Genomic DNA, 26,508 nt, shown 5'->3' with positions numbered 1-26,508 from the left:
GCCAGAGACTACAAACCTCACTCAAGGAAAAAGATCTTGGGGTGAGTATAACACCAGGCACATCTCCTGAAGCGCACATCAACCAAATAACGGCTGCAGCATATGGGCGCCTAGCAAACCTCAGAACAGCATTCCGACATCTTAAGGAATCGTTCAGGACCCTGTACACCTTGTACGTTAGGCCCATATTGGAGTATGCGGCACCAGTTTGGAACCCACACCTAGCCAAGCACGTAAAGAAACTAGAGAAATGCTCAGCATAACAAGGGGCTTTCTATATAAAAAAAAAGTGCAAAGGTTTGCAACAAGACTAGTCCCAGAGCTAAGAGGTATGTCCAACGAGGAGAGGTTAAGGGAAATCAACCTGACGACACTGGAGGACAAGAGAGATAGGGGGGGACATGATAACGACATACAAAATACTGAGAGGAATTGACAAGGTGGACAAAGACAGGATGTTCCAGAGATTGGACACAGTAACAAGGGGACACAGTTGGAAGTTGAAGACAGATGAATCACATTGATATTAGGAAGTATTTCTTCAGCCACAGAGTAGTCAGGAAGTGGAATAGTTTGGGAAGCGATGTAGTGGAGGCGGGATCCATACATAGCTTTAAGCAGAGTTATGATAAAGCTCACGGTTCAGGGAGAGTGACCTAGTAGCGACCAGTGAAGAGGCGGGGCCAGGAGCTCGGACTCGACCCCTGCAACCTCAACTAGATGAGTACACACACGGGTCTTCATGGCTAGTATAATATAAACTTGAGTCAGTTTACTTGCTCACCTCTCACTGGCTACATATCACAGCAAGACACTCGTCTCTTATTTAATCAGAAGTTCAGATACTCGTGAAACAGTGCATTAAAATTCTCTCTTCCATTTGTTATGGCCATGCTAAAGAGTGCTAGGCTCTGTTAAAACACCATAAACTCTCGTAGATAAGTACAGGTGGCAACATGATGTAAATATACCTTAAGTGCTGTATAGCGTCCGCCTGAGATAGTACTGATTGAAGAACAGTGAATAATGTCTGAATTACTACTGTGGCTGACGTGAGCTCCTTTGTGACACAGGTGAGTGATTCATACCTTGTAGCTGAGTTTTAAGGAATGTTGTGCGCTTTGTAGTTATTTGTAGACCAGTCTGGTCACCTGAAAACTTACCTCCTGCCTTAATTGAAAATTTTAAATATAATTATGCAAATTCTTGTGCATAGCGAGGCTAGATTTTTTTTAGCGTTGATGCAAAATGTAAAAAAAAAAAAAAAAACTATAAGCATATTTTGTATAATTATATTTCAGGTTTTCTTGCAGGGGAAAAGTTTTGGGTGAGTGAATCCAAAAGTGTTCTGGCCAGCCTAGCAGTTATTGGTCATCTTGAGTTTAAAATGTTCAATAAATTATGTTCGATTGATCACCTCCAACCTTAATTCTTCATCTTCATTTTCCTATTCTCCTCCTCCTCCTCCTTGATACGTGCAGTTTACTTAGATTTTTCCTTCATGACCGTACAAGTTATAGTGTTTCGTCACTTGCTGCATTAGTTCATTGATAAATGTTAGGATGTTGGGCACTTAGTAGTCTTCCAATTACACTGCGAGTCTTCCCATTTTGTGTATAACTATACTTTAGTGGTGTTCCCAGTGTAACTTAGACGTTTAATGATAATGTACCCAGTTTTGTTAAAAAAAAAAAATAATCCCCACTCCTTGGTCAAGAGACTTATCTTGAGTTACCTCGCTGGCAGTGTTTGTTCTCCCTAAATGTGGGTCTTACTCTTATCTCTATGATTTTTCGTTCCGGTTTCATGATTGGGGAGGCTGTGCCAAAGGTCTGGCTTGTGCTGTTCTAACATGACAGCTGTATATTTGGCATCCTTGCCTTATTGATATGTTTGGTGTGAAACCACGGTGTAATTCTAGTTTTTATTTTGTATTCACCTATTTGTGGTTGCAAGGGTCTAGTCTCAGCTCCTGACCCTGCGTTCTAACTTGCCACTTGCTGTGTTTACTTCAGCCCTCGTTTGGCCTGTTATATATATTCTTAAAATTATGTATAGAACCTGTCTTCGTTGCTTCTTCGTCCTTGTCAGATCATTCCAGTTCCTAACCACTCTGAGGCTGAATAAATACTTCCTGGCAGCCCCGTGATTCATCTGTATTGTGACCACATATCCTTGTGTACCTGTTTCCCGCCTCTCGAACAGCCAGTTCCGAGCCCACCTCTGACAATTTTGTACATTATCGTGTCCAGCCCTGATCCTGTCTTCTAATGCCATCAACTTTATTTACATCATTCTCCTCTCATAGCTTATGCACCAGCATGGAACCCATACCCAGGTTCGGGTTCCATGCTGGTGCTGCTTACGCTAAGATGAGCCTGATATGTACAGCCGTGCTCTTACTGGGGTTGAAATCCAATAACCACTTTAAACACCAATCCTACAGATTTTCCTGGTTAATTTTGTAGTCTTACGTTATCCTCTCTTGTTTTTATTCTGTGATCAGGGATACATCAGACTAAATATTCGGGCACTTTGTGTATATACACCAAAAACAGTGCGGTTCCCGCTTGCTAGAGTGTGTATTCACCAAATTGTTGTTGCAGGGGTTCGGTCTCAGCTCCTGGCCCCACGTCTGCTGGCTGCTACTGATGTCACTCATTGTTGAGTTATGCATCTCATACCTATTCACTAAGCTATGTATCGATTCTTTCTCTACCACTTCTTTGCCTGGGTCGTTCCATTTCCTGACCATTCTAAGGCAAAAGAAGTGTTTCCTAATATACCTGTGACTCATCTGTTAAAGTCCAAGTGTGACCTCGTGAAGACCTGTCTCAGACTCCCTGTCCACTCTTTCAATTTCTCTCAGTATTTTGTATATATATTTAGTGCTTCTGTCCTCTAGTGTGTGTGCGTACTCACCTATTTGTGATTGCAGGTTTCGACCCACAGCTCCTGGCCCCGCCTCTTCACTGGTCGTGTGTGTGCGTGTGTAATGTATCCCCAAGCTTATTATACACTTACGTTAGAATAATAACTAAACAGTACGGATGTACTAACTGAAGTACGTTGGACTTTGCAATGCCATACGAAACATATCGGAAACTCTTAACCTCATTCACATACACAGTTAGGTTATATTTGCATAGATATCACCTTGTGCACAAAACAGTAGTGAGTTTAGTACAATAGATCTTGATATCTTTAATGTTTCTTGGGACAAATCTAAATGAATTCCAGACACGAATACTATTATCTTGCCAAATCTTAATTCTCTGCACACCAGTCCTTGCACAGAATCACTGTATAATATAACGCAAGAGTACACCTATTGAAAATTGCAGTGAGTTGTGAGTGGGGATCTGCAATTTTAAGTATATCACTAAATACCACAAACAGGTATTTTATATATTTTTTCCAAACAAACAAAAAATCACACAATGTATATGATATAAATATGTACCACAAGAACTTTCGCAATACTCTTACTGTATTTTATAAGTTAAAATATGAAATTGCAGTATGAGGCTGTCCTGAAATTAGTTCCCATATTTTAAAGCTTCTTAGTAATGATAAGCACGATGACCCGCATGATTTTACCTAATAAATATTTTTTTCCTCCATAATATTTTTTTGAGTATGCACGACACGTCTGACCTCAATTAATTTTATGCTTAAATATGAGTTGCAGTATGTACGAGTAAACATGTTTGTCACCTTTTATGTTTACTGTGCAATTTCAAATTTATTTTATACATGAAAAGGGCATCAGTGCATTTCCTGTATTCTACTACCCCTCAAGGAAGGTTCCTTGATGTTGGTGAGGGGCTCTTGATTTAGGGAATTGAATCTGTGCTCCAGTTCCCCAAATTAAGTCTGAATGCCTTCCACATCCCCCCCCCAGGCGCTGTACAATCCTACGGGTTTAGCGCTTCGCCCTTGATTATAATAATAATAATCCTATATTCTACTGTGAGTCGGCACCCCTCAAGGGAGGTTCCTTGATGCTGGTGAAGGGTTCCTGATCTAGGGAATTGGATCTGTGCTCCAGTTCCCTGCATTGAGCCTGATTACCTTCCATCCCCCGCCCCCACAGGCGCTGTATATTCCCTCCGGGTTTAGCGCTCCCCTGTGTTTATAATAAGAATGTGTCGACAGACACACTTTGCTTGGGCTAACTTGCATTACTGTTTTTCTGTGTTACTACGCTGGTTTTCGGTGTTACATTGCGGTACTGCATTTCGGTATTGCTTTGCAACTCGAAAGGTATCTTGAGCAAGTCATCCTTCCCCCTGTGGTTAATTTGGATTATTGATCGCTCGTTTGGGATTGTTGCAGTGTGTGTGTGTGTGTGTACTCGCCTAATTGTGGTTGCAGGGGTCGAGACTCAGCTCCTGGCCCCGCCTCTTCACTGATCGCTACTAGATCCTCTCTCTGCTTCCTGAGCTCTGTCATACCTCGTCTTAAAGCTATGTATGGTTCTTGCCTCCACTACATCACTTGCTAGTTTATTCCACTTCCTGACGACTGTGTGTGTGTGTGTGTGTGTGTGTGTGTGTGTGTGTGTGTGTGTGTGTGTGTGTGTGTGTGTGTGTGTATGTGTGTGTGTGTGTGTGCGTGTGTAAAGCCAGCAGTGTTACTCAGACGATATCTACAATTGATAAGATAAAAGTGCATTTGGAAATGTCAAAAGTTAATGTATTTCAGACACCCCATTGTGCAGGCCTATCATGGGGAAGAACCATGTGTACTTGATAGGTATTATGATAAGCTTCGTAGGTCAACCTTTCAGACGTTTTAAAGAGTGCTGTTGTAAATATCTATTTATATTTTCAGTCATGTGAGTTCCGTTTCTTTGTTACATTTTATTTCCGATTTGTTGCAATATCCCGAGTCGTGTAATTTAATACGCAGTGTAAAATGTTTGTTGGGTAAGTTTATAAGCTACACATAGGTCACTAACTGCAGTTTAGCCTATCATATGTATTAACGTTAACTCTCGCTGTATATAAACTATTATTATTAATAGTAGAAGTAGTGGCAGCATAGTAGTAGTATCAGCATAGTAGTGGTGGTGGTAGTAGTAGTAGCAGCATAGTAGTAGTATTGTGAGGCGTTAAACCTGTAAGAGTGATATTATGCCTGGAGAATGAGAGGTAATCTGATTAGATCCGTGGGAGGAAAGTTTGTATGTAGGCCTCATACATAATTTTAAACATCAACAATAGTTTTATATAGTAAATTATGTAAAAAAAATAACCTGGGATATCTCAAACAAAAAAAATCGAACAACGTGACTTAATTCCACTGGGGTCCTTATGATCTAGTTTCATAATTTTACGTTTCATAGGCATATTTACGTGCTGTAATATCTTCATCATCAGTAATATTAATTAAAGCAAGTCAACACAAAAGTGAATATATCAGTTCAAAAAAAAAAAATGTGAATATGTTGACAAGGCAAGAAATCAGTATTCTCCTTCTCTAGCTTCATTCATTATTCTTTGGCTTTATTCATTCGTAAATTGTTATATACGATGACACTGGCCTTGGTATGTGTACCCATAACATGACCTGCCACTGATACCTTCTGCCTTGCCTCAGAGAATTTCCTCTCCTACCTGTTGCTGTCTTGCAACATTGCATAGCTCCTGACGACGCACGCGTGCGAAAGATATTGAGATAAAGATTTCCATCGCATGTAGTCCTGCATCGCTGAGATCGCCAGTTTGCGATTGTTTTTCATCGTCCTGCATGTGTAAATTATCTAGGATAACCCAAAAAAGTATCCGTTGAATGAAATCTGAAATCTGTTCGATAACTCTATTACCGTATTGTCATTAAGACAATTTCTTGGCACATAATGTCAGGTATGCTAAGAGACCTGTAGTTACTAACATCTGAGCCACTATTTTGCTGGAAGATAGGAGTGACTGACCGACATGACACGTCCAGCATGGTAATAGGAAGGGTTGAATTGCTTATGTGAACAATGATACTTTAAAGAACATAAGAACATAAGAACGAAGGAACACTGCAGAAGGCCTACTGGCCCATGCGAGGCAGGTCCAAGTCTCCTACCGGCTTAAGCCAAAGCACCCAACCTAGTCAGGTCAGGTCACATTGACTTAAGGGAGGAACACGGCAACCGACCTGTTAGCACAAGCTATCAGGTCTAACTCACACCCACCCACATCTACTCATGTATTTATCCAACCTATTTTTAAAGCTACACAACGTTCTGGCCTCTATAACGGTACTTGGGAGTTTGTTCCACTCATCCACAACTCTATTACCAAACCAGTACTTTCCTATATCCTTCCTGAATCTGAATTTTTCCAACTTAAAACCATTGCTGCGAGTCCTGTCTAGGCTAGATATTTTCAGCACACTATTTACATCCCCTTTATTTATTCCTGTCTTCCATTTATACACCTCAATCATATCCCCCCTAATTCTACGTCTTTCTAGAGAGTGCAGTTTCAGGGCCCTTAGTCTATCCTCATAGGGAAGGTTTCTGATACATGGGATCATCTTTGTCATCCTCCTTTGTACATTTTCCAGAGAATTTATATCCATTCTGTAATACGGTGACCAAAACTGTGCAGCATAATCTAAATGAGGCCTAACCAAGGATGTATAGAGTTGAAGAACAACCTGAGGACTCCTATTATTTATGCTTCTTGATATGAAGCCAAGGATTCTATTAGCTTTATTGCGAACACTTATGCACTGTTGTCTTGGTTTCAGATTACTGCTAACCAGAACTCCTAAATCTTTTTCGCAATCCGTAATATTAAGATCTACATTATTTAGTTTATATGTGGCATGGTTATTGTCCTGTCCAACATTTAGAACTTTGCATTTGTCTATATTAAACTGCATCTGCCACTTCTCCGACCACTGCATCAGTCTATTCAAATCTTCCTGGAGTGCTCGAATGTCCTCGTCAGAATGAATTCGACGGCCTATTTTGGTGTCATCGGCAAACTTGCCGATGTCGCTCTTTATGCCCTCATCTATGTCGTTTATGTAGATTGTGAACAGCAGGGGGCCCAACACTGACCCCTGTGGAACACCGCTCGTGACGCTTCCCCACTCTGATTTCTCCCCATTTATGCAAACTCTCTGCTGCCTATTTGTCAACCATGCCTCTATCCAGGAAAAAATTTCTCCTCCTATTCCATGTGCTTTAATTTTCCTCAATAGTCTCTGATGTGGGACCCTGTCAAAAGCCTTACTGAAGTCCATATACACAATATCATATTCATTACCATGATCTACCTCCTCAAATACCTTAGTGAAAAAAGTTAATAAATTCGTAAGGCAGGAACGCCCCTTTGTAAAACCATGCTGAGATTCGTTGATTAATTTATGCTTTTCAAGATAGCTACGAACTGCCTCGGCAATTATTGATTCCATAAATTTTCCCACTATGGAGGTTAGGCTTATTGGTCTATAGTTCGAAGCTAAGGACCTGTCACCTGTTTTGAAAATAGGTATCACATTTGCCATTTTCCACTTATCTGGCACCATGCCAGTTTGTAGTGATATGTTGAAAAGATTAGCCAAAGGTGTGCTAAGCTCCTCTTTACATTCCTTTAGAACCCTTGCATACAGTTCATCAGGGCCTGGGGATTTGTTAGGTTTTAATTTATCTATTTGCCTAAGGACCATGTCACTTGTGACCCTAATAGTGCACAGTTTATTATCGTCCTGTTCTACATAATTTATCATTACTGGAATATCGCTGGTATCCTCCTGTGTAAAAACTGAGAGGAAGTATGTGTTAAAAATTCTACACATTTCCTTATCACTGTCAGTGAGCTGACCCGAGGAACTTTTGAGTGGGCCTATCTTGTCCCTGATCTTACTTCTGTATGTGGAGGCATCAGCTTCAAGGAATATGGAATGTTATCAGGCTCGGTATGTTTGATTGGGTTAAATTTAGTTTATTTCGTGCAAACTCAAGAGCCCCTTACGAACATCAAGGCACCTCTGATGTGTGTATATACTGGGATATGCACTTCCTGATGTATATACATATATGCACTGCTTGATGTATATACACTGAGATATGCATGTCATGAGGTATATGCAGATAGATATGCACATTTTAATAATAATAATAATATCCTTATTTACTACATGTGCATGGTATACAGGCCTAGCTGACATCAATGACATACTAATATACAGAAAGCCCCTTGTTTTGTTATGTACAAATTGGATTTATGAGTTATGACTAGCTTGGGCTTATTACTTGAGAGGCTTCCTGGTGCCAGATATTGATACTTAGTTACTGTGTGTGACAGAGTGTGTGGTGTGTACGTGAGTTAAGGTAGGTGGTGTGGTGGTGTTTGTGTCTCCTGTTTCTTGTCTTCTGTAACGAGACACAACCTTTAAAACGCCAATAGCAGTTGCTGGCCAACAAAGCATTTCCTGAAAAGTGTAATCCCTTGATCACAGGGTCAGTTTTACTCAGGCTCTTCTCAGATTAGTGAAGTTCGATGTATTACAATGCTGTATTGGTGGTTAAACTGTAGGAATTATATGAAAGGGAATGTCGTTGCCAGGGAACTACTTGCATGGCGGAGGAAGGCTGAGAGAGGTGTGTGCTGCGGCTCAGCTGAGGCCGCATCCCTGGCTGGACGCTCAGTGTAAACAAAGCACTGGAGGGGGAAGGACGCGAGCTAATCTCGTGGTGTACAAATTTTATCTGTGATATTGAAGAGGCACGTTGCCTGGATCTCTCATGAAACGACATATCTAAGCCTCTCCTCGTACCATGAGAGGCCACTCGCAAGCAACACTGTAAATCAAGATCATTTTTCAATTTTTTTTATAGACTTTGTCTCTATGCCGTCGACCGAGATCTTTGTCTCCGTCAACGATTATATTAATTTTTATCTTTGCTAATCAAGAACAACAAATACGGCAAGATGCAGTAATTTACGAATAATTTGGCAGGTACGTTAATCGCCATGAATGATGTTCCTTTCATATTCAATTTTAAAATTGACTCGCCCCCTTTCCCCCTCGTTTATCGATTTATTGGTAGTCTTAAGTTGGACATGATTCTAAATCAACTTCCATGTTTTGTGGATTTTAATAAGCTGAAATGTGTTGTATTTTCTGAACATTGACGAAATGTACAATGCAATTTAAGGTTTAAAATAAGTGAATTTTAGCAGAGAATTGGGAGGTGTGATTTATTAGTATTTACTGGTTGGTTCAGGTTGATCAGTAGTTTGTCGGTTTTTTGTGTGTCAGTTTTTCGTATATATAAAATCTCGAAATTAGAATGTATAATCTATTTTATAACCTTTGATAAAGACGGGTGTGAATGCATAGAAGAGTGCTGCTGTATTAACGATGTGGCTTCAGAAATTGTAACCACAGTTGGTAATAAGTCATCACTGTAAATAAAGTAATTAACATAAGTGGTAAAAAATGCACTAATGGGTCGACACAGGTGGAAACTGTTTAATATCTTGACTTTATTGGGTTATTACTCGTAAGTAACCGTGAGACTTTGTTCTTCAGGTGGTGCAGCTGTGTGGTGTGGGTTGTGTAGCTGGTGCTGGTGGTGAAACAGATGGCACAGCCTCTTGCTGTCATGGCCTCTCAGGAGAGGGGGCAGGACCTGCTCTCTCCCCTGCTGGAAGCCCTGGCCCTAGAGCCTAAATACCAGCCCTCCTTGGCACTTCCACACACTGCCAAGGTGAGTATACTACTATAGTAGCTGTAACAAAACACTTCACTGGCAATCTCATTTTCATGTTTTGGGGAATTTGTAAGTTTATCCCCTCAAGGGAGGTTCCTTGATGCTGGTGAGGGGCTCTTGATCTAGGGAACTGGATCTGTGCTCGAGTTCTCTGAATTGAGCTTGAATGCCTTCCACTCCCCACAGGCGGTGTATAATCCCTATGGGTTTAGCGCTCCCCATGATCATTGTAAGTTTATCTTGCGCTACTACAAGCCACTTTTGCAGAAATTTAACTTGTGTAGAATGTAATTATTCAATTCAAAATGTATATTTTTTTTGTAGCTTTTTATTACCTCTGGCTTACAAAAATATAACAATTATGCTAAATCTAAAGCGTTTTGTGGCAAAAGAAAAGGTAGACATTGTGAGATTTTTATATTCTTTGATGCGTTTTATTCACACAGGCCTAACCTTGGGAAGATAAGTTTTTATAGTTAACCTGACGTGGCTTTTGGCTTACGCAACCTCTTAAACACAATATCTGTTCGCTTGGCTATTTCTTTGTCATTGTTATACCAGAATACATGTATTTGAATACATAGTAATTCCTTTTCACATTTTTAACTTCATAAATTTTATATATTCATAAATGCTTTCCAGAACATGACAGATCAAGGGAGTAGTCCTGGGAGCTTTTCAAATTTAAAAAGAGCCAAGCGGCAACAATGAGAGGTTCGGGTTATCTTCCCCCTCCTCACCTTCCCTTCCCATCCTCACCCCCCCCCCTTCTTCCCTGCTAAGCTTCTCCCACATACCCTGCTACTGCTCTCCCACTTCATCCCTTCCTTTCCTCTGTTGCACTTGCACATTTCTTATATTCTGCCATTTCTCTCCCAACCTTTCCCTACTTCTCTTCTGTCCCTGTCCTCCCACTTCCTTCTCTAACACTTTTAAATTTGTACTGTCTACCCTGCATTCTTCTCCCCTTGGCTTGTATGCTTCTCCCTTTCCCATATACTCCCCATTTATCCTCCCGTCCCCATATATCATTTTCCCTTCCATTTTATCCTTCAATGTTATCCTTATCCCTCTACATTCTTATCCCTCTACCTCATCCTTATCCCCCACCTCATCCTTATCCCCCCACCTCATCCTTATCCCCCCCTACCTCTATTGAATACATATAGTACATCACCCAAGTCTGTATCTTCCTCTCCCCCCTCCCTCTCTCTTCCTCTTGTTCTCCCACCCTTTAATTAAGTCTCCTGCCCCCTCCCTTTCATGGTCCCCCTCTCCATCATTGTCCCCTTCCCCAACATTCTCGTAATTGTTAACAGGAAGTTAATGTGCTATGGCAACTTTGTACTGCTACACGCCCTCGCTCCATCCAATGTCACCAGTTTCAAACTACTACCGTCCAGTTAATTTTGGTTATGATTGCGTATCCAGTAGGCCACCTTAATTTATAATGAAGAGTAGTCACATCATTTGACTGGTGGGTCATATGTTAAATCTACATGTCGGTAAAAATCTGTATACCCTTTAGACTATTAATGTTTACGTATACCATTATGTATACAATGCCTAAATAAAAACTTGCATAAATTAGCAGTTTGAAATTTTAGGGTACTCAGTCCTGGTTCACATTATATTCCTTTCATATTTGAATTGATTTGGCAAGATTCCATGCCACTAGATGTGATATTATTGTACATATATAGTACAAATACTAGGTATTCCTTGCCTACAAATTTTGAAATTCTGTACACATATGCAACATGTTAATATTTACAACATTTATTTGTATTTTTTGACTGGGGTCTTTCAGTCCTTTAGGAATGGTTTTGCCCACTAGGGGCTTTTTTTTTTTTTTCATCAATTGAACCCTAAAATTGTTTAATGAATAGTAGTTCTTTTGTATACTGTATAATGACAGTTTATTTCCTTGTAAGGCTTACAATGTGTGGTTTACATGTTATAAAGATACATTAACAGTACAAGAATGTTTAAAATAAAATACAAAATGCTAAAGATTCATAAGACTTGTTTGTCAGATAGTGTATTTTAGAAATTTCATCCTACTCTGAAGAGTTGGGATATATACCAAGAATAAAACAGGCATTACCCCTCTGAACTGCAGAACTTGATATGCTGTAATAAAAAACTAGTTGCTTTGAGATTCTTAGTTACCCTGTTGAGTCTTTCCCAACCTACATCAGATCTTTGATATTATGTTGCTCATATGTTAAGACAGCATTAGCTAATGGAACTACAGTTCACTAAAACAGGAGCTTGACTTAATTCAAGGTAATATTCTGTCCTGAAGTTCATTGCAGAACCTGGGTGTGTACATAGAATTTTACTTCGTATCACTTCCATTATCAAAGATTAAGAATTTGTGAATGATGAAAGTTTTTCTTTTTTGGCCACCCGCCTTGGTGGGAAACGGCTGATGTGTTAATAAAAGAAAATAAAAAAATATATATATATGCACTAAAATCTGGGGAGAGGGTCTAATGGCACTAGTAAATGCACACAAACTATTACGAATTGCTCCGAGTGCTTGAGGAGTAACTAGTGTAGTTTTCCTTCATGCTTGAAAAATGGGAGGGGGGGGAACAGGTTGCTAATTCCAAACTAGTATGTTGGCAATAAAAGGGAAACGGCTAGAATCTTCAATGAGTTTTGTTTGCAATCACCTCGGGATGTTCACTGCTTTACTTCTGTATAGGATGATCGTTTCTTAAGAATTTACTCTGGGCCTTTGCATTTGAATGATAAGAGGTAGTGAATAGTGGTAAAGATTCTTCAGTGTTACCTTGAATTTAGCTTTGACCATGTGAAAATAAGTTGCTAGTCTCTAAATTTAAACTTAGGTATCCCATACACTAATTTGATTAATTATATATAAATAAAATTTGCAGACTTCTAGAATTGGGTGCATTATGCATTATAAAATACATTGACTAAATTACAGAAGGACCTTAATTAGCTTTATATTTGAACAGAATAGAAACTATTGTAGTAAGTGAAAAAATTACAAATTCAGCTTTGATAATGAAAGTGAATGAGGTAAAATTTTATGTTCTGTAATCAGTATTGATAAATCTAATAGGAAAAAAAAAAGTTTCAACTGAAACCCAGAACATCACTCCATCTGAGATCATATATACCCAGGATGACTCGAGTATGGAACACATTGGTACAGCATAATGATGTCGACGAGATAGTCAGTTGATCAAATGAAAATGCTGGCCCACAGATGGCTCCAACTTCATCCTGTTCCCTACTTGTATGTCTCGTAACAATAAAAATGCTTTCAAATGAGCTGATGTAGGTAACAGCTCTTAGCTTGCCAATAAAGTTAGGAATCCTTAACCTGTAAATAGCTTGTTAATAAAGCTAGGGATCCTTAACCTTGTCAAACCCTGTGAAAAAAAAAAACTAAAGCAAAGGAGCATGGGAGTGTATTCAGTAATGTCTTCGATTTAATATTAATAAGCTTTCTCTCTCTCTCTCTCTCTCTCTCTCTTTTTCTTTCTCTCTCTTTTCTTTCTCTTTCTCTCTTTTCTCTTTCTCTCTCTTTCTCTTTCTTTCTCTTTTTCTCTTTCTTTCTCTCTTTCTCTTTCTCTTTTTCTTTCTCTTTCTTTCTCTTTTTTTTTTTTTTTTTTTTTTGCACAGGGTTTGACAAGGTTAAGGATCCCTAGCTTTATTGACAGCTATATTACAGGTTAAGGATTCCTAACTTTATTGGCAAGCTAAGAGCTGTTACCTACATCAGCTCATTTGAAAGCATTTTTATTGTTATGAGACATACAAGTACGGGACAGGATGAAGTTGGAGCCATCTGTGGGCCAGCATTTTCATTTGATCAACTGACTTTATCTCGTTGACATCATTATGCTGTACGAATGTGTTCCATACTCGAGTCATCCTGGGTATGTATGATCTCAGATGGAGTGATGTTCTGGAGAAGGGTACAGCCAGAGTGAAGTTGCTGCTTTCTGCCCGTCTTGTGGCATAAAAGCTTGTTTCACGCTGTCCTGTTCTCTCTTTCTCTTTCTCTTTTTCTTTCTCTCTCTTTCTTTCTCTCTCTCTTTCTCTTTCTCTTTCTCTTTCTCTCTCTCTCTTTCTTTCTCTTTCTTTCTCTTTCTCTCTCTCTTTCTCTCTTTCTTTCTCTCTTTCTCTCTCTTTCTCTCTCTTTCTCTCTCTTTCTCTCTCTTTCTCTTTCTTTCTCTCTTTCTTTCTCTTTCTCTCTCTTTCTCTTTCTCTCTTTCACTTTCTCTCTTTCTCTTTTTTTTTTTTTTTACACAGGGTTTGACAAGGTTAAGGATCCCTAACTTTATTGACAAGCTATTTACAGGTTAAGGATTCCTAACTTTATTGGCAAGCTAAGAGCTGTTACCTACATCAGCTCATTTAAAAGCATTTTTATTGTTATGAGACATACAAGTAGGGAACAGGATGAAGTTGGAGCCATCTGTGGGCCAGCATTTTCATTTCGGTATGCGGGGGTCCACTGTATAGGGTTGTTGTTGCACATAGGTTTTAAAATAAGTGAAGGTACTCGAGAATTGCTGGTACTGCACTAAATTGTAAAATACCAGTAGAGAACTTTGTCTCGCTATGTTCTGTAAAACTCTTTGGGCAAAGGAGATGGAGGTGGAGAGAGGGTGAATGAAGTTCTAGAAGAGTATTTATCAAGATTGCTGTTTTTAATAAAAACATTGTTAGGTATGGTATTCTTGGTAGACGAGATTTATACCTTTTTTTCATGGCCAAATGTGATTGAGCACTGTAAACTGGTTATTTTAAATAATGTACATTAATATTTTTAATTTATTTTTTTATTTTTATTATCACACCGGCCGATTCCCACCAAGGCAGGGTGGCCCGAAAAAGAAAAACTTTCACCATCATTCACTCCATCACTGTCTTGCCAGAAGGGTGCTTTACACTACAGTTTTTAAACTGCAACATTAACACCCCTCCTTCAGAGTGCAGGCACTGTACTTCCCATCTCCAGGACTCAAGTCCGGCCTGCCGGTTTCCCTGAATCCCTTCATAAATGTTACTTTGCTCACACTCCAACAGCACGTCAAGTATTAAAAACCATTTGTCTCCATTCACTCCTATCAAACACGCTCACGCATGCCTGCTGGAAGTCCAAGCCCCTCGCACACAAAACCTCCTTTACCCCCTCCCTCCAACCCTTCCTAGGCCGACCCCTACCCCGCCTTCCTTCCACTACAGACTGATACACTCTTGAAGTCATTCTGTTTCGCTCCATTCTCTCTACATGTCCAAACCACCTCAACAACCCTTCCTCAGCCCTCTGGACAACAGTTTTGGTAATCCCGCACCTCCTCCTAACTTCCAAACTACGAATTCTCTGCATTATATTCACACCACACATTGCCCTCAGACATGACATCTCCACTGCCTCCAGCCTTCTCCTCGCTGCAACATTCATCACCCACGCTTCACACCCATATAAGAGCGTTGGTAAAACTATACTCTCATACATTCCCCTCTTTGCCTCCAAGGACAAAGTTCTTTGTCTCCACAGACTCCTAAGTGCACCACTCACTCTTTTTCCCTCATCAATTCTATGATTCACCTCATCTTTCATAGACCCATCCGCTGACACGTCCACTCCCAAATATCTGAATACGTTCACCTCCTCCATACTCTCTCCCTCCAATCTGATATTCAATCTTTCATCACCTAATCTTTTTGTTATCCTCATAACCTTACTCTTTCCTGTATTCACCTTTAATTTTCTTCTTTTGCACACCCTACCAAATTCATCCACCAATCTCTGCAACTTCTCTTCAGAATCTCCCAAGAGCACAGTGTCATCAGCAAAGAGCAGCTGTGACAACTCCCACTTTGTGTGTGATTCTTTATCTTTTAACTCCACGCCTCTTGCCAAGACCCTCGCATTTACTTCTCTTACAACCCCATCTATAAATATATTAAACAACCACGGTGACATCACACATCCTTGTCTAAGGCCTACTTTTACTGGGAAAAAATTTCCCTCTTTCCTACATACTCTAACTTGAGCCTCACTATCCTCGTAAAAACTCTTCACTGCTTTCAGTAACCTACCTCCTACACCATACACTTGCAACATCTGCCACATTGCCACCCTATCCACCCTGTCATACGCCTTTTCCAAATCCATAAATGCCACAAAGACCTCTTTAGCCTTATCTAAATACTGTTCACTTATATGTTTCACTGTAAACACCTGGTCCACACACCCCCTACCTTTTCCTAAAGCCTCCTTGTTCATCTGCTATCCTATTCTCCGTCTTACTCTTAATTCTTTCAATTATAACTCTACCATACACTTTACCAGGTACACTCAACAGACTTATCCCCCTATAATTTTTGCACTCTCTTTTATCCCCTTTGCCTTTATACAAAGGAACTATGCATGCTCTCTGCCAATCCCTAGGTACCTTACCCTCTTCCATACATTTATTAAATAATTGCACCAACCACTCCAAAACTATATCCCCACCTGCTTTTAACATTTCTATCTTTATCCCATCAATCCCGGCTGCCTTACCCCCTTTCATTTTACCTACTGCCTCACGAACTTCCCCCACACTCACAACTGGCTCTTCCTCACTCCTACAAGATGTTATTCCTCCTTGCCCTATACACGAAATCACAGCTTCCCTATCTTCATCAACATTTAACAATTCCTCAAAATATTCCTTCCATCTTCCCAATACCTCTAACTCTCCATTTAATAACTCTCCTCTCCTATTTTTAACTGACAAATCCATTTGTTCTCTAGGCTTTCTTAACTTGTTAATCTCACTCCAAAACTTTTTCTTATTTTCAACAAAATTTGTTGATAACATCTCACCCACTCTCTCATTTGCTCTCTTTTTACATTGCTTCACCACTCTCTTAACTTCTCTCTTTTTCTCCATATACTCTTCCCTCCTTGCATCACTTCTACTTTGTAAAAACTTCTCATATGCTAACTTTTTCTCCCTTACTACTCTCTTTACATCATCATTCCACCAATCGCTCCTCTTCCCTCCTGCACCCACTTTCCTGTAACCACAAACTTCTGCTGAACACTCTAACACTACATTTTTAAACCTACCCCATACCTCTTCGACCCCCATTGCCTATACTCTCATTAGCCCATCTATCCTCCAATAGCTGTTTATATCTTACCCTAACTGCCTCCTCTTTTAGTTTATAAACCTTCACCTCTCTCTTCCCTGATGCTTCTATTCTCCTTGTATCCCATCTACCTTTTACTCTCAGTGTAGCTACAACTAGAAAGTGATCTGATATATCTGTGGCCCCTCTATAAACATGTACATCCTGAAGTCTACTCAACAGTCTTTTATCTACCAATACATAATCCAACAAACTACTGTCATTTCGCCCTACATCATATCGTGTATACTTATTTATCCTCTTCTTCTTAAAATATGTATTACCTATAACTAAACCCCTTTCTATACAAAGTTCAATCAAAGGGCTCCCATTATCATTTACACCTGGCACCCCAAACTTACCTACCACACCCTCTCTAAAAGTTTCTCCTACTTTAGCATTCAAGTCCCCTACCACAATTACTCTCTCACTTGGTTCAAAGGCTCCTATACATTCACTTAACATCTCCCAAAATCTCTCTCTCTCCTCTGCATTCCTCTCTTCTCCAGGTGCATACACGCTTATTATGACCCACTTCTCGCATCCAACCTTTACTTTAATCCACATAATTCTTGAATTTACACATTCATATTCTCTTTTCTCCTTCCATAACTGATCATTTAACATTACTGCTACCCCTTCCTTTGCTCTAACTCTCTCAGATACTCCAGATTTAATCCCATTTATTTCCCCCCACTGAAACTCTCCTACCCCCTTCAGCTTTGTTTCGCTTAGGGCCAGGACATCCAACTTCTTTTCATTCATAACATCAGCAATCATCTGTTTCTTGTCATCCGCACTACATCCACGCACATTTAAGCAACCCAGTTTTATAAAGTTTTTCTTCTTCTCTTTTTTAGTAATTGTATACAGGAGAAGGGGTTACTAGCCCATTGCTCCGGCATTTTAGTCGCCTCATACGACACGCATGGCTTACGGAGGAAAGATTCTTTTCCACTTCCCCATGGACAATAGAAGAAATAAAAAAGAACAAGAGCTATTTAGAAAAAGGAGAAAAACCTAGATGTATGTATATATATATATGCATGTGCGTGTCTGTGAAGTGTGACCAAAGTGTAAGTAGGAGTAGCAAGATATCCCTGTTATCTTAGCGTGTTTATGAGACAGAAAAAGAAACCAGCAATCCTACCATCATGCAAAACAGTTACAGGTTTTTGTTTCACAGTCATCTGGCAGGACGGTAGTACTTCCCTGGGTGGTTGCTGTCTACCAACCTACTACTCTAAATATTTTTAATATCTTTAGGAATATAAATTTAATTTACTTTATTTCCATATCTGCAGCAGGATGGTGGGGAGATCAGCATGAGGATGCGAAATGGATCAGCCCATGTGCTGCGTTGTTTGAAGGTGTGGTATGACCTCCCACCAGACACCTTCTTCAATGCAGTCAATATCATGGACCGCTTCCTCACACGAATGAAGGTAAGCTCGGTGTTTGTCTATGCTTTGAGATATACGTAGATTAAGGTGTTCTGTAGCTCAATTGCTAGTGCACTCGGCTCTCGCACTGAGATCCAGGGGTCAATCCCCAGTATGGTTGGAAACATTAGACGTGTTTCCTTAAGGCACCTGCTGTTCATGTTCACCTATCGGTAAAATAAGTAGGTACCTGGGTTAGTCGACTGGTGTGGGCCACATCCTGGGGACAAAATTGACCTAATTTACTTGAAATGCTCTGCATAAGAAGGGATTTTTTCTATAAGTAATGTCATTGATGTCAGCTAGGCCAATATACCTTGCACATATAGAAATGATTATTATTTATTATTTATTATATATTTTTTTTTTTATCATCACACTGGCCTATTCCCACCAAGGCAGGGTGGCCCGAAAAAGAAAAACTTTCACCATCATTCACTCCATCACTGTCTTGCCAGAAGGGTACTTTACACTACAGTTTTTAAACTGCAACATTAACACCCCTCCTTCAGAGTGCAGGCACTGTACTTCCCATCTCCAGGACTCAAGTCCGGCCTGCCGGTTTCCCTGAACCCCTTCATAAATGTTACTTTGCTCACACTCCAACAGCACGTTAAGTATTGAAAACCATTTGTCTCCATTCACTCCTATCAAACACGCTCACGCATGCCTGCTGGAAGTCCAAGCCCCTCGCACACGAAACCTCCTTTACCCCCTCCCTCCAACCTTTCCTAGGCCGACCCCTACCCCGCCTTCCTTCCACTACAGACTGATACACTCTTGAAGTCACTGTTTCGCTCCATTCTCTCTACATGTCCGAACCACCTCAACAACCCTTCCTCAGCCCTCTGGACAACAGTTTTGGTAATCCCGCACCTCCTCCTAACTTCCAAACTACGAATTCTCTGCATTATATTCACACCACACATTGCCCTCAGACATGACATCTCCACTGCCTCCAGCCTTCTCCTCGCTGCAACATTCATCACCCATGCTTCACACCCATATAAGAGTGTTGGTAAAACTATACTCTCATACATTCCCCTCTTTGCTTCCAAGGACAAAGTTCTTTGTCTCCACAGACTCCTAGTGCACCAATCACCCTTTTCCTCTCATCAATTCTATGATTCACCTCATCTTTCATAGACCCATCCGCTGACACGTCCACTCCCAAATATCTGAATACATTCACCTCCTCCATACTCTCTCCCTCCAATCTGATATCCAATCTTTCATCACCTAATCTTTTTGTTATCCTCATAACCTTACTCTTTCCTGTATTCACTTTTAATTTTCTTCTTTTGCATACCCTACCAAATTCATCCACCAATCTCTGCCACTTCTCTTCAGAATCTCCCAAGAGCACAGTGTCATCAGCAAAGAGCAACTGTGGCAACTCACTTTGAGTGATTCTTTATCTTTTAACTCCACGCCTCTTTCTAAGACCCTCGCATTTACTTCTCTTACTACCCCATCTATAAATATATTAAACAACCACGGTGACATCACACATCCTTGTCTAAGGCCTACTTTTACTGGGAAATAATTTCCCTCTTTCCTACATACTCTAACTTGAGCCTCACTATCCTCGTAAAAACTCTTCACTGCTTTCAGTAACCTACCTCCTACACGATAAACCTGCAACATCTGCCACATTGCCCCCCTATCCACCCTGTCATATGCCTTTTCCAAATCCATAAATGCCACAACAACCTCTTTTGCCTTATTAATTATTAGCAGCAGCAGCAGCAAGCTTCATTTAGCATGATGGGTCAGTTTCAAAAAAAGGTTTTGTTAGTGGGGTGAATTTAAGTCTTGAACTAAGGCTAAAGATATTCTGGCCAATGACTGTATATTAAACAATTGTACACGATACAGGACTCACCAGTAGCAGTATGTTACAGTATACTCTAAATATAAAAAAGAATGATATACGTCAAATTATTATAATAAAAAAGAAGTGCTAAACCTACTAGGGTCATACATCATTGTACATACATCAAAACTTTATGGGGAAGTGTACTGTACTTTTACTTAAGATTAGGACTTAAATTTTTATGTACATGCATTAGCAAACTAACAAAGGAATAGTAGGGGCAGTGCCTGTAGTGTTAATAGGAAATTGTAGAGCTGCTAGTAGTGTATAGATTGTAAAAGTTGAGAAGTGCACATATTTTGATATTTAGATTATATATTGTTCTCTAAGTTTTGTTGGCAAAATATTGATGAGAGTATTTTTTTCAGGCACAACCAAAGCATTTGTCTTGCATTGCTGTGAGTGCATTCCATCTGTCATGCCAGTTTACCCCTGGGTATAGTCACTTAAGGGATATACCTCAGGTGATTCCAGATAGCAGAGACTTGACCACCATCTCGCAATGCAAATGCTCGTCTGGTGATGTGACCCGCATGGAACGCATCATTTTGGACAAGCTGGCCACAGACCTGCGCTGCCAGCCACCTGTTACACCCTTAACACTGCTCCGTGTCCTCTACGCTGCCCATAACCACTTGGCTGCCCCCCTCCTACACCACCCCACCTTACCACCACCTCTCACCACCCTCATTCACAAGCTTGAGATTGTTGAGTGTGATTCTGCTGCTGCCACTTTCCGCCCATCAGAATTGGCTCTATCCCTTCTAGCCCTGGAATTTGGTCAAGATAATGGCAACAAACATATTCATCATGCCTGTATTAATCATTTGCAAAATATATGCAAGGTAAGGAATTGTAAAAATTGGCTATTTATTAATCAATAGTATTGAAATAATTTAGTGACTTTGTTAAATCTTAAGCTAAAAAATTTTATTAGTACAGTACTGTGAATGGTAATAATGGAGATTCCTCCTTTCAAGTTCAGACACCATCTATTAAGAGGAAATTAAAGTTGACAAAAAAGTTTATAAAGCTTAGTAAATACACAAACATGAAATGTTTCCTAATAATAAATTCAAAGAAAAGTAAAACATAGCATTGATTCTCATTTTCAATTTAGGATATGTATCGTAATATACAAGTGCGTCCAGCAGGTGGTGTAGAGCAGCCCTTGATACTGTAACCTGGCTGTGATCTTTGATCCTTGATATTATAGTGCTCTGAATCACAGATATGTAAATAGGAGTCATGGAAGGTAGCAACAGAAGATTCGGTCACCAATAATTGCAGATGCTATGGTATAATAGGCCTGAACCCTAATTAGACTCGTGGCAATGTGGCACAGTATAATTGAACACTCGTGCAGACCCACACGAACAACATCATAATACTGTGCACTTGGTTGGAAGTGGCGAGTCGGTAGAGAAGAATCGGCTCAGAATGGCTGGGGATAGTCACTACTATTCCCCCCCATCCCTGTCATACAGCTTGTCAAATCCCTCTGTATCACAGGCTTGTTCAGTATGCCTTGGCTATGGGAGAAACAGCAGTTACCATGAAGACTAAATGGTCCACTCTCTCAATAAGCTTAAAAGATGGTTGAGAAAATTTAGCTTAACTTTAAAAACCAAGGTTCAAAAAAATACTGGTAATAACTGCAAGGATAATATATTAAATACAGAGGAATAAATACTTAGTTGCAATAGCTGAGTAATCGGTTAGCCCTCCTAGGATTCCTGATACCACAGATTGCCTACTACCTCAGAGTGCAGTGATGAGAGGCAGTTAGATGATGCAGGAGTCTGAATTTGTGTAAAATGCAGCAATACACAAACCCATATACATACAGTACTTACAAACACACACCAAATTATGTACATGTGCATGAACTTTTACCTCACAAGTACTGTATTAATTTTAGGTAATTCAGGGTTAATATGTTATCCATGTAATAATAGAAATAGTTAAATAGCATAGTTTAAAAACTTGCTATCATGTTTTAGTTAATGTCTTCACTTTTGCAGGTGACATACCATACCTTTGACCAGTGCCAGAAGGTAGTTGCTGAATTAATGGATCAATATGAAAACCAGAGACATTCTCCTCACCGTCAACGTCTGGTTTGGAAGCTCTCCAATAGAACTTTAAGGCAGCTTCGACCCACCGATAAATTCACCACTAGGCTGCCAACTATTGTTGAAATGCAAGGTCCCTCTCATCCTCCTATCATACGGCCAAGGTGAGAAAATGGGTATGAAGGCAGCTTGGAACTAGGTTGCATTGATTTAACCCTTAAATTGGCTGATGTAAACCATATGCCAAAGAACCACACTGACATGCTGTATGCCACCCATCCCCTCCCCTGCCTTTTTTTCTTTTCTATTCTTCCCCCCCCCCCCCCAAGAAAAAAAAAAATTGCTGTGAGCTCCCATTTCAGTACAGTGGAACTTCCACTTGCAAGTTTTTCCAAATGCGAGCAGTTGATTGGTCAACTTTTTTGCTTCCATATGCGAGCGAAATTTCCGTATATGAGCGGACCTCAAAGGAGGTTCCTTGATGCTGGTGAGGGGTCTTGTTCTTGATCTAAGGAATTGGATCTCATTTGTTTGTTGGGCTATCTTATTAAAACTTGGGCATTGTATGATGGAAAGATCTTAACGTACACCAGAAATGAAAGAAATTGGACCATAAATAATGGAGTTCACTTCTCGGCAATTAGCCACCCCTTAGTGGTATTTTCGTATGGTTTTTAGTTTTTTGTTTTTGTTTCATTTGATAGAATGGAAGATATATTACAGAAATAGATATGATTTTGAATGGTTTCATGACAAGTACTAGTACCTTGAAAATGAGCTCAAAATAGCAGAAATGTTCTATTTTTGCTGATGTTCAAGAGTAAACAAATGACGTCACCTTCATTCCAATATGCAGTCACGAATGGATTGACATTATTTATACAATTATTAGAATAATGCATAACAGTTAGTCTTCTATTTTTTCGGCCGATTTGTTGGAAAAAAAAAAAAAAATTCAACAAGTCGGCCATCTTCCACCGAGGCAGGGTGACCCAAAAAGAAAGAAAATCCCCAAAAAGAAAATACTTTCATAATCCTTCAACTCATTCACCTCACTCACACATAATCACTGTTTTTGCAGAGGTTCTCAGAACATAACAGCTTAGAAGCATATACGTATAAAGATACACAACATTCCCCTCCAAACCGTCAATATCCTGAACCCATCCTTTTAGAGTGCAGGCATTGTACTTCCCATTTCCAGGATTCAAGCCCGGCTATATAAAAATAACTGGTTTCCCTGAATCCCTTCACTAAATATTACCCTGCTCACACTCCAACAGATCATCAGGTCCCAAATATCATTAGTCTCCATTCACTCCTATCGAACACGCTCACGCACGCCTGCTGGAAATCCAAGCCCCTCGCCCACGAAACCTCCCTTACCCCTTCCTTCCAACCTTTTTGAGGACGACCCCTACCCCGCCTTCCTTCCCCTACAGATTTAAATGCTCTCCATGTCATTTTACTTTGATCCATTCTCTCTAAATGACCAAACCACCTCAACAAGCCCTCTTCAGCCCTCTAATACTTTTATTAACTCCACACCTTCCCCTAATTTCCACACTCCGAATTTTCTGCATAATATTTACACCACACATTGCCCTTAGACAGGACATCTCCACTGCCTCCAACCGCCTCCTCGCTGCTGCATTCACAACCCAAGCTTCACACCCATATAAGAGTGTTGGTACTACTATACTTTCATACATTCCCTTCTTTGCCTCCATAGATAATGTTTTTTGTCTCCACGTATACCTCAACGCACCACTCGCCTTTTTTCCCTCATCAATTCTATGATTAACCTCTTCTTTCTTTCAACACACCGGCCGTATCCCACCAAGGCGGGATGGCCCAAAAGGGAAAACAAAAGTTTCTCCTTTTACATTTAGTAATATATACAGGAGAAGTGGTTACTAGCCCCTTGCTCCCGGCATTTTAGTCGCCTCTTACAACACGCATGGCTTATGGAGGAAGAATTCTGTTCCACTTCCCCATGGAGGTAAGAGGAAATAAACAAGAACAAGAACTAGTAAGAAAAATGGAAGAAAACCCAGAGGGGTGTGTATATACATATATGCTTGTACATGTATGTGTAGTGTGACCTAAGTGTAAGTAGAAGTAGCAAGACGTACCTGAAACCTTGCATGTTTGAGACAGAAAAATGGACAGCAGCAATCCTACCATCATGTAAAACAATTACAGGTTTCCGTTTTACACTCGCTTGGCAGGACGGTAGTACCTCCCTGGGCGGTTGCTGTTTACCAACCTACTACCTAGATGATTAACCTCATCCTTCATAAATCCATCCGACGACATGTCGACTCCCAAGTATCTCAAAACATTCACTTCTTCCATACTACTCCTCCCCAATTTGATATCCAATTTTTCTTTATCTAAATCATTTGATACCCTCATCACCTTACTCTTTTCTATGTTCACTTTCAACTTTCTACCTTTACACACACTTATTTATATTGTAGTATTATTTTTTTTCTTTATTATTAACACACTGACCGATTCCCACCAAGGCATGGTGGCCCGAAAAAGAAAAACTTTCACTATCATTCACTCCATCACTGTCTTGCCAGAAGGGTGCTTTACACTACAGTTTTTAAACTGCAACATTAACACCCCTCCTTCAGAGTGCAGGCACTGTACTTCCCATCTCCAGGACTCAAGTCCGGCCTGCCGGTTTCCCTGAATCCCTTCATAAATGTTACTTTGCTCACACTCCAACAGCACGTCAAGTATTAAAAACCATTTGTCTCCATTCACTCCTATCAAACACACTCACGCATGCCTGCTGGAAGTCCAAGCCCCTCGCACACAAAACCTCCTTTACCCCCTCTCTCCAACCTTTCCTAGGCCGACCCCTACCCCGCCTTCCTTCCACTACAGACTGATACACTCTTGAAGTCATTCTGTTTCGCTCCATTCTCTCTATATGTCCGAACCACCTCAACAACCCTTCCTCAGCCCTCTGGACAACAGTTTTGGCAATCCCACACCTCCTCCTAACTTCCAAACTACGAATTCTCTGCATTATATTCACACCACGCATTGCCCTCAGACATAACATCTCCACTGCCTCCGGCCTTCTCCTCGCTGCAACATTCATCACCCATGCTTCACACCCATATAAGAGCGTTGGTAAAACTATACTCTCGTACATTCCCCTCTTTGCTTCCAAGGACAAAGTTCTTTGTCTCCACAGACTCCTAAGTGCACCACTCACTCTTTTCCCCTCATCAATTCTATGATTCACCTCATCTTTCATAGACCCATCCGCCGACACGTCCAGTCCCAAATATCTGAATACATTCGCCTCCTCCATACTCTCTCCCTCCAATCTGATATTCAATCTTTCATCACTTAATCTTTTTGTTATCCTCATAACCATACTCTTTCCTGTATTCACTTTTAATTTTCTTCTTTTGCACACCCTACCAAATTCATCCACCAATCTCTGCAATTTCTCTTCAGAATCTCCCAAGAGCAGTGTCATCAGCAAAGAGCAACTGTGACAACTCCAACTTTGTGTGATTCTTTATCTTTTAACTCCACACCTCTTGCCAAGACCCTTGCATTTACTTCTCTTACAACCCCATCTATAAATATATTGAACAACCACGGTGACATCACACATCCTTGTCTAAAGCCTACTTTTACTGGGAGATAATCTCCCTCTTTCCTACATACTCTAACTTGAGCCTCACTATCCTCATAAAAACTCTTCACTGCTTTCAGTAACCTACTTCCTATACCATACATCTGCCACATTGCCTCCCTATCCACCCTGTCATACGCCTTTTCCAAATCCATAAATGCCACAAAAACCTCTTTAGCCTTATCTAAATACTGTTCACTTATGTTTCACTGTAAACACCTGGTCCACACACCCCCTACCTTTCCTAAAGCCTCCTTGTTCATCTGCTATCCTATTATCTGTCTTATTCTTAATTCTTTCAATAATAACTCTACCATACACTTTACCAGGTATACTCAACAGACTTATCCCCCTTATGATCAGAGAGTCATAAAACCCCAGACCAATGCACTAGCCACTAGGCCAGCTGGCTACAATAAGATTCGTCCAACTAGGTAAATTTATACACCATAGGATGGTTAGCATAGGCATCACTGTGACTACAAATGCAAGTTTTTACAAATGAATCTCCCATCAGTGTGACTGTTACTAGGTCTATAGAG

The 26,508-nt window shown here is 40.3% G+C and overlaps 1 protein-coding gene across 2 annotated transcripts in view; it reads left to right on the top strand.

The window, feature by feature from the left end:
• The first annotated feature begins 673 nt into the window (after positions 1 to 673).
• LOC128701360 (cyclin G) overlaps positions 674 to 26,508 on the top strand; it is a 29,293-nt gene continuing 3,458 nt past the window's right edge. Inside the window, exons 1-5 of one of the 2 annotated variants that reach the window (XM_070100343.1) lie at positions 674 to 1,073; positions 9,547 to 9,724; positions 18,208 to 18,348; positions 20,590 to 21,066; positions 22,246 to 22,460. In XM_070100343.1, the coding sequence (XP_069956444.1) occupies positions 9,599 to 9,724; positions 18,208 to 18,348; positions 20,590 to 21,066; positions 22,246 to 22,460 (959 nt within the window). In that variant the 5' untranslated portion in view covers positions 674 to 1,073; positions 9,547 to 9,598. Of the gene's footprint in view, positions 1,074 to 8,652; positions 8,971 to 9,546; positions 9,725 to 18,207; positions 18,349 to 20,589; positions 21,067 to 22,245; positions 22,461 to 26,508 lie in introns of those variants that run through there. The other variant, XM_070100342.1, reaches the window with a different exon arrangement.

Source organism: Cherax quadricarinatus, chromosome 72 (genome assembly GCF_038502225.1).
Source record: "Cherax quadricarinatus isolate ZL_2023a chromosome 72, ASM3850222v1, whole genome shotgun sequence".
NCBI lineage: Eukaryota > Metazoa > Arthropoda > Malacostraca > Decapoda > Parastacidae > Cherax > Cherax quadricarinatus.
This window is presented reverse-complemented; position numbering and strand designations above follow the sequence as displayed.